Source organism: Oncorhynchus kisutch, linkage group LG9 (genome assembly GCF_002021735.2).
Source record: "Oncorhynchus kisutch isolate 150728-3 linkage group LG9, Okis_V2, whole genome shotgun sequence".
NCBI classification, from domain to species: domain Eukaryota; kingdom Metazoa; phylum Chordata; class Actinopteri; order Salmoniformes; family Salmonidae; genus Oncorhynchus; species Oncorhynchus kisutch.
In genome coordinates this window covers 15,005,439-15,018,239 of record NC_034182.2, presented here as the reverse complement: position 1 = coordinate 15,018,239, position 12,801 = coordinate 15,005,439, and the positions used below count along the sequence as shown (strand labels likewise).

The 12,801-nt window shown below is 44.2% G+C and overlaps 1 protein-coding gene across 2 annotated transcripts; it reads left to right on the top strand.

The window, feature by feature from the left end:
- The first annotated feature begins 4,415 nt into the window (after positions 1-4,415).
- Positions 4,416-12,555, top strand: LOC109896809 (flocculation protein FLO11). Of its 2 annotated transcripts, XM_020491180.2 has the most exons (4): positions 4,416-4,656; positions 6,038-6,266; positions 8,059-8,332; positions 8,641-12,555. In XM_020491180.2, the coding sequence occupies exons 2-4, from the start codon at positions 6,174-6,176 to the stop codon at positions 10,248-10,250; spliced, it is 1,977 nt and encodes a 658-aa protein (XP_020346769.1). In that variant the 5' UTR covers positions 4,416-4,656; positions 6,038-6,173; the 3' UTR covers positions 10,251-12,555. The 2 variants fall into 2 exon arrangements, with proteins under 2 accessions (XP_020346769.1, XP_031687845.1); XM_031831985.1 differs by lacking the exon at positions 4,416-4,656 and having other exon boundaries at positions 4,697-6,266.
- The last annotated feature ends 246 nt before the right edge of the window (positions 12,556-12,801 follow it).

Genomic DNA, 12,801 nt, shown 5'->3' with positions numbered 1-12,801 from the left:
CTGTGCTTCTACATCTGCGTTGCTTGCTGTCTGGGGTTTTAGGCTGGGTATAGCACTTTGAGACATCTGCTGATGTAAAAAGGGCTTTATAAATACATTTGATTGATAGTTTGAATGAATTAGAACTTGCCGCAAACGGCAAAATTACCAGCAGTCGGGCTCGACATCAACATTTGTAATTGGCTGATGCAGAATTTGTTACAGGAAATAATCACTGCCACCTGGTCAGGTTCGCATAGGGCAAAATGTTCCAGGTTATGCAATGGCAACAGCTAACATGTAACGTTTTATCACCTGCAACTACATCAACGATTTTAATTGGCCGATGAGAATTTTGAGAATGAAAAAGTTTAAACTTAAACTTTTTCAAATGTTTGCAAGTATGGACGCACCTTGTCCGTAGACTGCTTACAGGGTAAGGAAACCAGTGCGTGATTTGGGTGAACTATCCCTTTAACATTTTATATTCATCCACTGTCTGTCATGCTTCTGGATGACATGATGACGTCAAATGTGAGGATATTACGTTGAAAATAACAGTCGGCCATCTTGTCTTCAGTTATTTAATAGTTCAATGCTCTGAATGAATAAAAACAGTTTTAGCATGGACATTGCCATTGAGGGCTTCTTGAGTGTCTTTCAGGTGGCGACATAGAGGTAGAAAGAGGGCTCTAGATGGATATATCTTGTTTTCATCATGGACAAAGTAGTCAACTGGGTAGGGATTATTATGGGTTGGGAGCAATCAGCCAATGATCAGATCATTATCCCCTTCTTGAAATTGGGCTGCCTATGGTTTGTAAGTGGCTTTAAGCTATATCACTGGCAATGGAGACCTGTCATTCAGGGAAGATAGAGCACAGCACAGTTTTATATAGATATATAATTTTTTTGTTGCCTGTTTTACATGTTATTTTGGCATTAATACGTGTCACATCAGTTTGCAAACAATGTAAAAAAAAACATAGTTAATAAAGCCTCATACAAACTTCTTTGCTTTCTTGAGTAAGGCAGCTCCAAAATGCAGGTGTTTCAGCCTAACTCAGTGCTTTCTGTGGTGGAGGGGCAGGCAGTGGAAAATACAGAGCGTAGGAGTTGGTAATCTTCTCTAGTTGCGCCGTGATTGGCTCAGTGTTCTGTCACTCACGGGGACACTTCGTCACAGCACAATCTACAGGGACAGCTAGGAAGTTCTAGCCCCCTTGGGTGCTGCCATATATTTACATAAGAAGTGCAAATCCAAGAAGACTCGCCATTGGCCACAGATAAAATGATGTCAAATCACGTTTTATCTACCGTAGCGTTGATTGGACTGATCATGTCAACATCATTCTTTCAAAATCTTAGCTAGCAAGCTAGACAAGCAGTCATCATCATGAATCACGTTGACAATCTACTAAATCTTTGTCATATGAAGATAAATTATTTTCTTCCCCTGCTATTTGGTGGAGAGGGTATGTGGTCCAAGTCTGGGTTTAAGGGTCTCTTTTCCAAGGTTAAAAGGACAAACATTCATGTGCAACACCATAGGCCAGAAAAGGTTGAATACGTTGACCATGCTGTCAATTCAGCATGACTTCTGCCGCGTTCAAAACAACTGGAAACTGGGAAATCTCAGACTTCATTGCTTTCAAGACAACTGAGAACTATATATGTTTTGAACGGTCATACAACTCGGAATTCAAGTAGGGAACTTGGGGCCTCTTTCTAGAGCAACGACCTGAAGATCATTGACATCATCATGATTCCACCTCGTTTTTTTTTAGTTCCCAGTTGTTTTGAATGCACCATAAATCCAGAGAATGCCATACTTTGATGACAAAGTTGAATGAAAAAAATTGCCACTGAGAAGGACCGCAGAGCCACCTTCCTGTTCAAGTGAGCACAGCACAATGGTGAGTCCAAAAATGTCTTGTATGCTGATGCATGATGTCAATATGCCTCACCCTGAAAATGTGGTCCCTTTCCCCCTGATAATTTAGCCTACTGTTCTAACTTGGTGGTGAACATGTAGCCTATGGCCTGTTTTAGAGAAATGTCATCATCGAATATTTTAAGGGATTTCATTGTCTGCTTATATGCCCCATTTATTTATCCTATGTTTTTCACTTTGTGTACAGAGAGAATACTGTAAGAACGGCCCATGTTCTGAATTCTTCCCCTGAACAAATAGTTATATTGACTACGACCGTCTTAGCTCGCTCATTAAGGTCTTATTGGAAAGGACGGATTGCCTCTTATCCGCTCATCATTCTCTTATGCCATAGTTTGTACATCTCAATTGTCAGTAGACACCACATTTGTTTAAACAAGTCAGCCATATCAGATATGGTTTTTAAAAAGGCAGTAAATGAGGCTGAATGAACTGTTTCGCTGCCAGAAAAAGCTGATAGCCAGGTGTAGCGGTGGTAAGGATTCACTCCATGGTGCTGAAAAGAAAGCTCTGCTGTTGGGACAGCTTTATGTAGGCCCTAACAGTTTGTGTGCACCGTTGGTCACTGTTATAGTGCAATTCATGTATTGTTTAGTGTTGTGTTGTGCAGTGACTTTGCTGGGATTTATCACCAATATTTACATGCTAAAATCACCACTGGGAGTCCCTAAACCCAATATTGTTTGAAGAAAATGCATTCATTTGTTGAGGCCACTAGATGGCAGTGGTGTAAAGTACTTAGGTAAAAATACTTTGGTGGCCTCCCGGGTGGCAACGCTAGCTGTGCCGCCAGAGACTCTGGGTTCGCGCCCAGGCTCTGTCGCAGCCGGCTGCGACCGGGAGGTCCGTGGCCTAGTGTCGTCCGGGTTAGGGAGGGTTTGGCCAGTAGGGATATCCTTGTCTCATCGCACACCAGCGACTCCAGTGGAGGGCAGGGTGCAGTGCGCGCTAACCAAGGTCGCCAGGTGCACGTGTTTCCTCCGACACATTGGTGCGACTGGCTTCCTGGTTGGATGCGCGCTGTGTTAAGAAGCAGTGCGGCTTGGTTGGGTTGTGTTTCGGAGGACGCATGACTTTCGACCTTTGTCTCTCCCGAACCCGTACGGGTGTTGTAGCGATGAGACAAGATAGTAATTACTAACAATTGGATACCACTAAATTGGGGAGAAAAGGGGGTAAACATTTTTCAAAGTATTTTTTTAAATACTTTGAAGTACTACTTAAGTAGTTTTTTGGGGTATATGTATTTTACTTTACTAGTTATATTTTGACTACTTTTACTTCATTACATTCCTAAAGAAATACTTTTTACTCCATACAGTTTCCCTGACACCCAAAAGTACTCGTTACACTTTAAATGCTTAGCAGGACAGGAGAGTGTCCAATTCGCACACTTATCAAGAGAACATCCCTGGTCATCACTACCATCACTTGCCAAAACTATAGTTTCTTAACAAGAAATGTGTGGAGTGGTTGAAAAACGAGTTTAATGACTCCAACCTAAGTGTATGTCAACTTCCGAATTCAAATGTATATATTTTTTAGCTGAACAGGTGGGGCTCTGCTCCGCCTTCCGTGAATGATGGATCGCCACTGGGTGCTCCAGCACTTCAGGTGGCATTAAATCACCGATATTAGCTTTACGCTTTTTTCAAACACAAAATAAGAATATATATTACTTTAAAATGGCGATAGCGCTCGACGGTGCTGCTATGCGGTCACGGAAGCCATTATGGCACAGCTACAAAGACGAACCCTCATTCTATTATGGGTGACGAGTAGGGTAACGCCAGCAGCAAAAACTGCGGCCAAAGACTTCCGAGTCATGACTAAAAAAATACATGTCCTCAAATTAAACGCAGTGTTGGAAGGTAAACCAAACTACATAACACTCCAATTGTCTTGTATTTTAATTTTGGTGTCGCTATGGTGATAACAGTTCTTTTGGAATTACAATAATTATGTCATTCATTAGGCTGGGGAATAAAAGAGATGCTCTATGATTCATGAAAATAACAGACATGCCTGCCTATGAATGAAATGTTATTAACAAGGCCAGGGTATGTCGTGCACTGGGTGCCAATCTCATTTGTGCCAAAGCTGAAACTAACGAAATTCTAGTCTAGAGAGTGGTTTGTAAAATGTTGGTCCCAATCAGGGCAGGGCAAAAGCTGCTACACGGAATTTGTAGGCTAAACAGTATTATTAATTACATTTCGTGCATGATATGAACACATAATTATTAAGGTTATATGGTCTGTAGCAAAAGGTTTGCAGAACATTCCAGATGTGACACGTTAGTGCATGCGTTAAGTTCAAGGTTGCTTAAATGTGTAAGTGAAAAAGCCTATAATCGCCGACATATTTAACTGGGACTCAAAGAAAGGCGGTCTTAATCGTTTATATGAGTCAGTGGGCAGTCTCCAGCACTTGAATGAAAGCTCCAGTTTACTGCTCAGCTGCTGTATTGGGTGGAGTCCTGTGCGCTTAACGCTCCACTGGAACAGGAGACCTGCCACATTACGCACGGAGAGTTCGCCAACACGCCTGTTCCGCGAGGAGACGGGAGGGAAGAGAACTTACAGAACAAAGCTAACGATTTCATGTTTTTGTTTACGAAAAGGAAGAGTTTGTTACTCCATCCCTGTATACAGAGTGGAGTTTTCGGACATTTTTTATATTTTTCTCTGTAGCCTATGATTATTTTAAGATTATTTGAAAAGGTAAGTGCATCTCTCAATTTTTAAGAAAGTTAAGTAAAGTGCATTCAATGTAAATGTGTCTACCATACCCTGTGTCTATGGAAACCTATTTTGGACTCACTGGGTAGAATATTTGCATAGAAAATACTGGGACTGGGAATAGGAAGTCCCAGTGTCCCACTGAAAAATATCTTGATTTTAGGTTTTATTTGATCATGACCTATACTCCTAAGCTACATCGAAACCAGTGGCGAGAATGGAATGTGTCAAAGCAGTCACCTTCACAAATCACTCAACAGCTTTGAGCGTCCAATGTAGGTGTATTTGAAGGTCCTAAACACGGAGGGCTTGTCTGGTGGAGCCTGTTTGCTCGTCGCTAACATACCTGATCCAGAATAACTGGTCTATCAGTTTATGAGCTCTGTACCAGTGATTCTGTGCCATAACTACCCATGGAGTGACTGGTGGGGGAAAAAACTACATGTAATAGGTATATTGTAATAACTACAAGTAATAGGTATATTGTAATAACTACATGTAATAGGTATATTGTAATAACTACATGTAATAGGTATATTGTAATAACTACCTGCTATAGAGAGTGTAATAACTATCACAAATGACAAGGACGCACTCGTCGAGGGACCTACTGAACAAGGTGCACCTTGTTCTTGCCTATGACTTGGGGATGTGCTCCTCCCAGCTGAGGAGACCAGCAATGGCAAACATGACGACCTGTTGCAAAATGACTGTTGATACTTCACTTCAGCTGAGATGGTTGAGTCAGTGTCAGCTTGGAGTTCAAACTTTGTGTTGAGAGTTTGGTATTTACATGATGTAGACTTACACTGAATAAGTGTTTGGGGAGGGGGAAGGAAGGAAGGAGGGAGACATTTTCCCAAGGAGAGCTGTGGGGGAGTGTTCTGTTCTCACCAGCTGTTTCCCCCGAGAGTATTTAGACAGTCAACAACATCATATTGATGTTATAGTAAACCAAAACACCACTGTATTATTACATTCATTCTATTACAGTCTTAGTCCAGGCTATCAGGGAAGTAGTCTTATACTGTACAACTACTACAGTGTTATTGTTTGAGCTGGCCTCCTTTCCTTTATGTTATTATTTGAGCTGGCCTCCTTTCCTTTATGTTATTGTTTGAGCTGGCCTCATTTCCTTTATGTTATTGTTTGAGCTGGCCTCCTTTCCTTTATGTTATTGTTTGAGCTGGCCTCCTTTCCTTTATGTTATTGTTTGAGCTGGCCTCCTTTCCTTTATGTTATTGTTTGAGCTGGCCTCCTTTCCTTTATGTTATTGTTTGAGCTGGCCTCCTTTCCTTTATGTTATTGTTTGAGCTGGCCTCCTTTCCTTTATGCCGTTCCTCCTCTCTCTATTTGTTTCTAGACTGTGTTTGAGGAGATTAAAAGATTATTCAGAGTGAGAGCAGACGCGTTCCCGGACTTTATCTCCAAGGACTGCTCGGAAACCACTGACCCCTCATGAGATACCCACAAGTCACCTGGCATTTGACCCGATAACCATGGACGTCCGAGTGCAGGCCAATCCTAACCTCCATTTCGGGGTCAACGGGGGTCATGATGGCGCTAATAGAAACTCCCGCAGTAGACCATTTGTGAGTATAACTTGAATGAAAACATTTCAGTTAATGTTTTTTTGTTTTCTTAGTATCTCAAATATAAAATTCAAAATATTTCTCCATTTGTTCACAATTTATGCACCCATGTTAGGGGGGTATGGCATTGAAGAATTCACCTGTTCCTGGTTGAGAGCAGGTGCTTTTCATTGTGTGACTTGCTGTGCTTTTCAAACCTGACTGTGCTGTTTATAAAGCGAAGTCTGTCTCCATGCCCCCCTCTGTCATACTGTCACTAAGAAATTACACAGGATTAACCACTACATCCTGTTGCATGCCTCAGGGATGACACGCACACACACACATATATACACACATACACATACACACACACACACACCACAGAGACTAAGGGAAACCGGTTAAGGTGCAGTTTTGAAGGTCCTGCATCACACAACAAAAGTCAGTGGTGTTTGGTTTCAACTGAGTTTGTCTGCAGGTGTGTGTGTGTGTGCGTGCGTGTGTGTTGGTGCGTGTGAGTGTGCACATGGGTGCGTGCGTACATGTGTGTGTGTGTGTATGTGTGGCTGAATAGCACAGGTCTGTGTTGTGGTAAATATTTACCTCTGGTAAAGGTTGATCTCTCCATCCCTACAGTGATGCCTAGCAACGAGATGGCATTCTGCTGCAGTGGCAACCTGTTACCCTAGTAATCACAGGCACAGGGTCGTAACCTGAAACTGCAAACAAAAATAGTTTGTTTGTCACTGATTGACAGTGATGGTAATTGTCAATGAAAGGTGTATGGGTGCATCTGTTTTTTACTTTCTTGTTGCAATAAAAAATGGGCCATGGTCAGCCAGGTATTTGTGTCTGTATGTGCTTTCCTGGGTTTGTGTGTCTACTCCCTACATGTGTGTATTTAGATGACACATTGTTTTATGGGGGATCTACAGTATACATAGCTAGTCTCTAGCTGGATTGTGCATTCTGTTGACCTAATGCCTTTTTCCTAAACCCATTAAGGTTCATTTTAAACAATCTAACCAGGTTGCCCTTTGATTCAGTGCATTATCTTGAGTGAAACAGAACCCAGAGAGCAGTGGAAAAGCGATAGTCAGTGTCATCCAGCAGCTGTCAAAGCAGCCCTATCATTGGATACCCTATGCCTGTTGTTCTGTGGCTGCATGTGCTCTGTACAGAGGGACAGGTAGTGATGTAACATGTAGGCAGTGAGGTCTCCCTGTAGGAGTGGCTAGAGGGTGTAGGCCCTCCCTCCAGGGCTCTGAGCTTGGTTGGGGGGATTTAGAAGGTTGGGAGGTGGGAGAGCACGAACAAGCAGCCCTGTGTTCTCACCGTCGCTCATACACATACATAAACATACGAGAGATGGCAGGCAGCTTGATGGATTGGGACACAGGGTCTCTCAGTTAAGAATTGTGCAAAAATGTTGGCAGTCAGCTGGTGATCTCTAATACATGGCGCACCGAACGAACGCCAGATGAACGGCAGATCAACATTTGGTGTGGTCCTTTCAAGTAGGAGGAGAAAGGCTAAACCAACAGGATCTATGTTTGTTTACATCCTTTACATAACTCTTTTGGGCAACAGGAAGTATATTCCATACACTAGACCTGGGATGTTATAGGAGATACATTACTGTGACATACATTATTGTATAACAGTAACTCATGTATGACCAATTACCCTTTAACCAAAGAGCACCTCTAACCTACGTTTTTGATGATCTACTAGTGTGTCCCTGTAGCCGGTTCCATTCAAGTGACTCGTGTGTGTTGTGTTGCCCTGTGCTCTGTGTCACCCCCTACAGGAGGATAACGCGCTTCAGTTCTTAAGCCAGGAGGAGCAGGATTGTATCCTGTTCTTTGAGGAGACCATTGACTCCCTTCTGACTGCCCCAGTAGTAGATGAGCTTGATGGACCAGGACCCCCCATCCTGGCATCTGCCCCCAGCACCGTACCATCCCGCTCAGCCTTGGACAGACCCACCAGCACCAAGGACCAGGACATCATAGACCTGGTTCGCCCAGCACAGCCTGATCTAGTCCACCCCATACAGGCACCGTTCAAGTCCTCCATGCCAGGTACAGCACAGTCCACTACTTGCTCCACCCTGAACAGTACTGTTTACATTTGATTATGATTACCAGTCCCTTTTGATCATTAGAATTACTACAGTCAAATGAGATCAGACTTTATCACTGTCATCAGAATGACGGATTACTCAGCATTGACATTTGCAGCGTGTAGTCATTCTACAAGAAATATGATTCAGACTTGCCATTGACCCAATGGTTTTTTGAAGATATAGACTTGTCATTGACCTTGTATTTTGAAGATACAGAACGTGTCGAGAACTGATGAGTTTACTTCTCAAACTTTCTTTTTGCAGATTTCACCCAGAATATGGTGGTGAACAACCCTGAGAGGCATTTTGATAACAAACCGAGGCGCGAGGTGATGGAAAACTTCCCTACAGAGTGCAACCTGCCCCTTCCTGGAAAAGACAATGCCCCCTATGGCCACGCCCTGTACCAGCCTGTAGGCTCCGTCCCCACCCCTGTCGTCATCGCCCAGAAGATCGCAGAGAACCAGGGGAGCGGGGGGAATACCAACATCCTCTCCTCCTCCCTCCTGTCCAACCACCGTAGGAACCTTGATTTGGAGAACATAGAGAGACCACCCACCTCCCCAGATTATCCAATCAAACAGGGTCCGACCACCTCAGCCAAGCCCAACCATTACCCCGTCAACATCAGCATGATAACGGGCAGCAAACAGCACCACAGCGATTCGCTGGCCAGTGTGAACCTCCAGGACAGGAAGTCTCAGATGCTGGCTAACCTATCAGGGACATCCCACCCTGTGGAGGCAGAGGAACTCCATGGGCTGCAGAAGGTCCAGGTTAACCTTCCCACCCGCAGTGTGTCTTTCAGGGATCCCACTCCAAATAAGTCCCGGATGGAGGCACTGTCCAAACTGGGCTTGAGCCGAAACCGCTCCCCGTCAGGGGATTTCTCTCTTATAATCACCCCCAAGAGCAGCACAAACACCAAACCCGCTGCTGCCCCGATTTCGGTTGCCACCCCTACACCCGTTCCTACACCTACACTGACACCCATGAGTAAACCAGGTGTGGCCAGACAGGCAAGGCCCTTGCCACCAGTATCAGTCAACACCAACAGCTCTCACGCCAGTATCCATGACAACAAGCCTGCTTCTCCCCCGCCCGAAGTCTCGTCCAAGGACTTTAACAGCTACGGCGGGAAGACCATCGTGGTGAACCCCTCTAAGGTTGCTGCTGCTGCTCCCTCTACCAGTAGCCATGGCAGTAAGGCCCACCCAGTGACCTCTCACAGTGACTTCAACCCTTACGGGGGTAAGACTAAGGTAATGAAACCTGCTCCTGTTACCACAACCAGGCCTGATCCACCACAACCAGACATCCAGAGCAGGGCCATACCTCCCCCAGCATCCACCTCCGCCAGAGTGATGCCTACCCCAGCCTCCAACTTCACCCCAGCCAAAGTGATGCCTCCCCCTGTCTCCACCCCCACCCCAGCCAGAGTGATGCCTCCTCCAGCTTTCAACTCCACCCCAGCCAAAAGGATGCCTCCACCAACCTCCACCTCCATCCCAACCAAAGTAGAAACCATGCCCTACGAGGTCAACAGCTACGGGGGGAAGACCAGAATGGTCACCCCATCCCACACCACCTCCCCCATTACCACCCCTGACATCCTCACACACACTCTAGTGAGGTCCCCCAGCAAAGCTTCATCCCCAGTGCCTTCTCAAGCCCCCAGACCTTTCTGCTACAGCACTCCCCCTAGCTCCAACAGGGTGGTGGCGTCTCCCCCGGAGCCCCGGCCGAAGTCCGCCGTCTCCAAGCCGTCCTTCCGCTCCCAAGGGATCACTGTGCAGTTCTCCGGACGGGGAGCGTCGGATGAGTCGCGCAGGGATGCGCTCCGGAAACTGGGACTGCTGAAAGGCACTTTCTAACTCTGGAATCGCCACCTCTGTCTTCCTTCTTTGATTGTCTCCTCTGCATAACCTCCATTCAGATTCCAGGTGGACAGGCGCAACTAATGCATCCAACGTTTTTTTTTCTGAAAGGATGTGAGGTGTGGCAGGAGAGGATACCTACATTACTGTGGAATGAAACAGGTTCCTGGTTGAAACCCGGCACACCAGATTCTGAGCCAATGAATGCTGACAAACGAGTCCGACGCGTCACATGGCCTAGTTGACAAATGAGCACGTGTACGTTTTTTTTTTTCCTTCAAATACACACACGCGCACGTGTGTACACACGCACTCGTCAAACACATACGTGCACATGCACTCATATCCACAAATACATTCACCCAACAACTCCCACACTCCCACTTAGCTGTTATATGCATCAAAGCTCTATTTAGCTGTAATACTACTCAGTGTTTTACATTGCCTCTGAACCAAGACATGCTTTTTCCCGCTACATCACAGTAGACATGTACCTCTATTTTTTTTCTCTGGGCCAAAACAGACAAAAAACAGACCTGTGCAAAGGGGAACGCAGACAGCTGAATGTCTTTGGCATTGGCACATTTGGCAGAGACAGACGTTTTACTCCCTTTGCCTCCCTCTGATGTCACATACTCAGCTACCAGTGAGAATCCTTTCATCCTCTCACTCTCCAAAGATGGATTTATATACCCCCCCCCCCCCCAAAAAAAAATGTTTTGTTACTTTGTATGACACTAAAATTTTTTTACTTTGTATGACACTATATTGATTACTGATCGGTTTGAGGCTGGTACTGCTGGTACTGATAAAGTGAACTTGAATCATTAGAAACTGACATTGAAGTCACCTGAGAACTGAAGAGCCTCACAGCATGTTATTTTGTTAACCAATATGAGTGTTGTTGTTGTCCAGGGGGTTATTATGAGTGTATCTCACCATACAGTTCTTATGAGCATGAACAAGGACATGGCTTATTTCCTGGTAGAATGAGGTTGAATGAGCTTCACTCACTAATCTATTAGAATGTACCTATATTCCCTGTGAGGACGGTAACCATCCTACTCATGCATATTGATTATATTTTACTATATAGGTATTTATGCACCCATTGATTCCCACTGCTGCCTTATGGTATGTTGAAGACAGGTCACTCGGGAAGGGGCTACATTCCTTCAGGTAAGAGCAAAGCTTCTAAACGTAACGATTGATTGACATAGCAAGCAAACTAAGCAGCAATTAAAATAGTTTACATTCATTTACCTCATATGCTCAGCTCTAAGGATATAACATTATTGGAAGTTCTGAAGTGACCCCATGTGTTTATCTCCTCATATGACATTTTTCTGACTGTAAGTCACAGAAAAGAACCCAGGCTTGAGTTTTTAGGAAAGGAGTGATATGTCACTACACCGCTGGCTAAAGGGTATTTTTTACTCCATGGATGTGCCTCCCACACAAAACCACTGAATGTGGTTTGAAAAGTAGACTTTTACTACTTTGAGGGTGGAGAAATGTACTTAGTGAGGACTGGCAAGGGCTTGTAATGCCCAAAACACAAACACCGAAGCCACAGAATCCAGAAATACTCACAAGGACCATTTTCTTTTGTTCATGTATGTTGCGCTTGCATTTGCAATATGTAATTGAACTGTCATCATAACTGATGCCTCTTGTTTCTCTCTGGACTGCAGCTATATTGGTACATAACCGTGTGTGTGTGTGTGTGTGTGTGTGTGTGTGTGTGTGTGTGTGTGTGTGTGTGTGTGTGTGTGTGTGCATGCGAGCGAGTGTGTGTATGTGTGTGTGTGCGAGCGAGTGTGTGTATGTGTGCTCGGGTGTGTCTGCGTGAAACATGTTTGTCCATTTTAAAGTTTTATTTGATGAAAAAAGTCAGACTCCAGTTTTGTAGTTCATCTACAGTAATTCATGAAGGATCCTGTGTTACACCATGCACACATTATTGTGGTTGTGTGAGTGAAACATATTTAACTATTAATATCTTGACTCCGGTTTTGTAGTAAATCTACAGTAACTCTTGAAGTATCTAATACACACAAACACACACTGGGGGAAATATACCTGTAGTTTGCAGACCCAGAGCGAGAAACAAAAAAGCCTCACGGACAACAAAGCCTCACGGACAACATCTTTATTTGCCATTCAATGAACATTTACAAATGGTCAACTTAAGTTGCTGGTATGGTACAACAGCGCCTCCATATTTTTTTGCTCATTGTCAAATTGTACACAACGTTTAATGTACATCTGTGTCACTTAATAAAGAGAGTAATATACATGACTTTTCCTATCCAGAGTTTGTTATTTTTCGCAGGGCATTTACTATGGAATGTTATGGATGAGTAGAATCTCAGTATTTGGTTTATAATGATTGACCTTCCCTGGGAAATAATTCACCATGGTTTTAATTGAACAGTAAACGGACACGATTTCCATGCATGCATTAACTCATCTCAGCCTACATTCTAAACACTCATTCTATTACCCTTTTGACTGTCCATCCATGAAGGTCATGATTCCAAAGTTC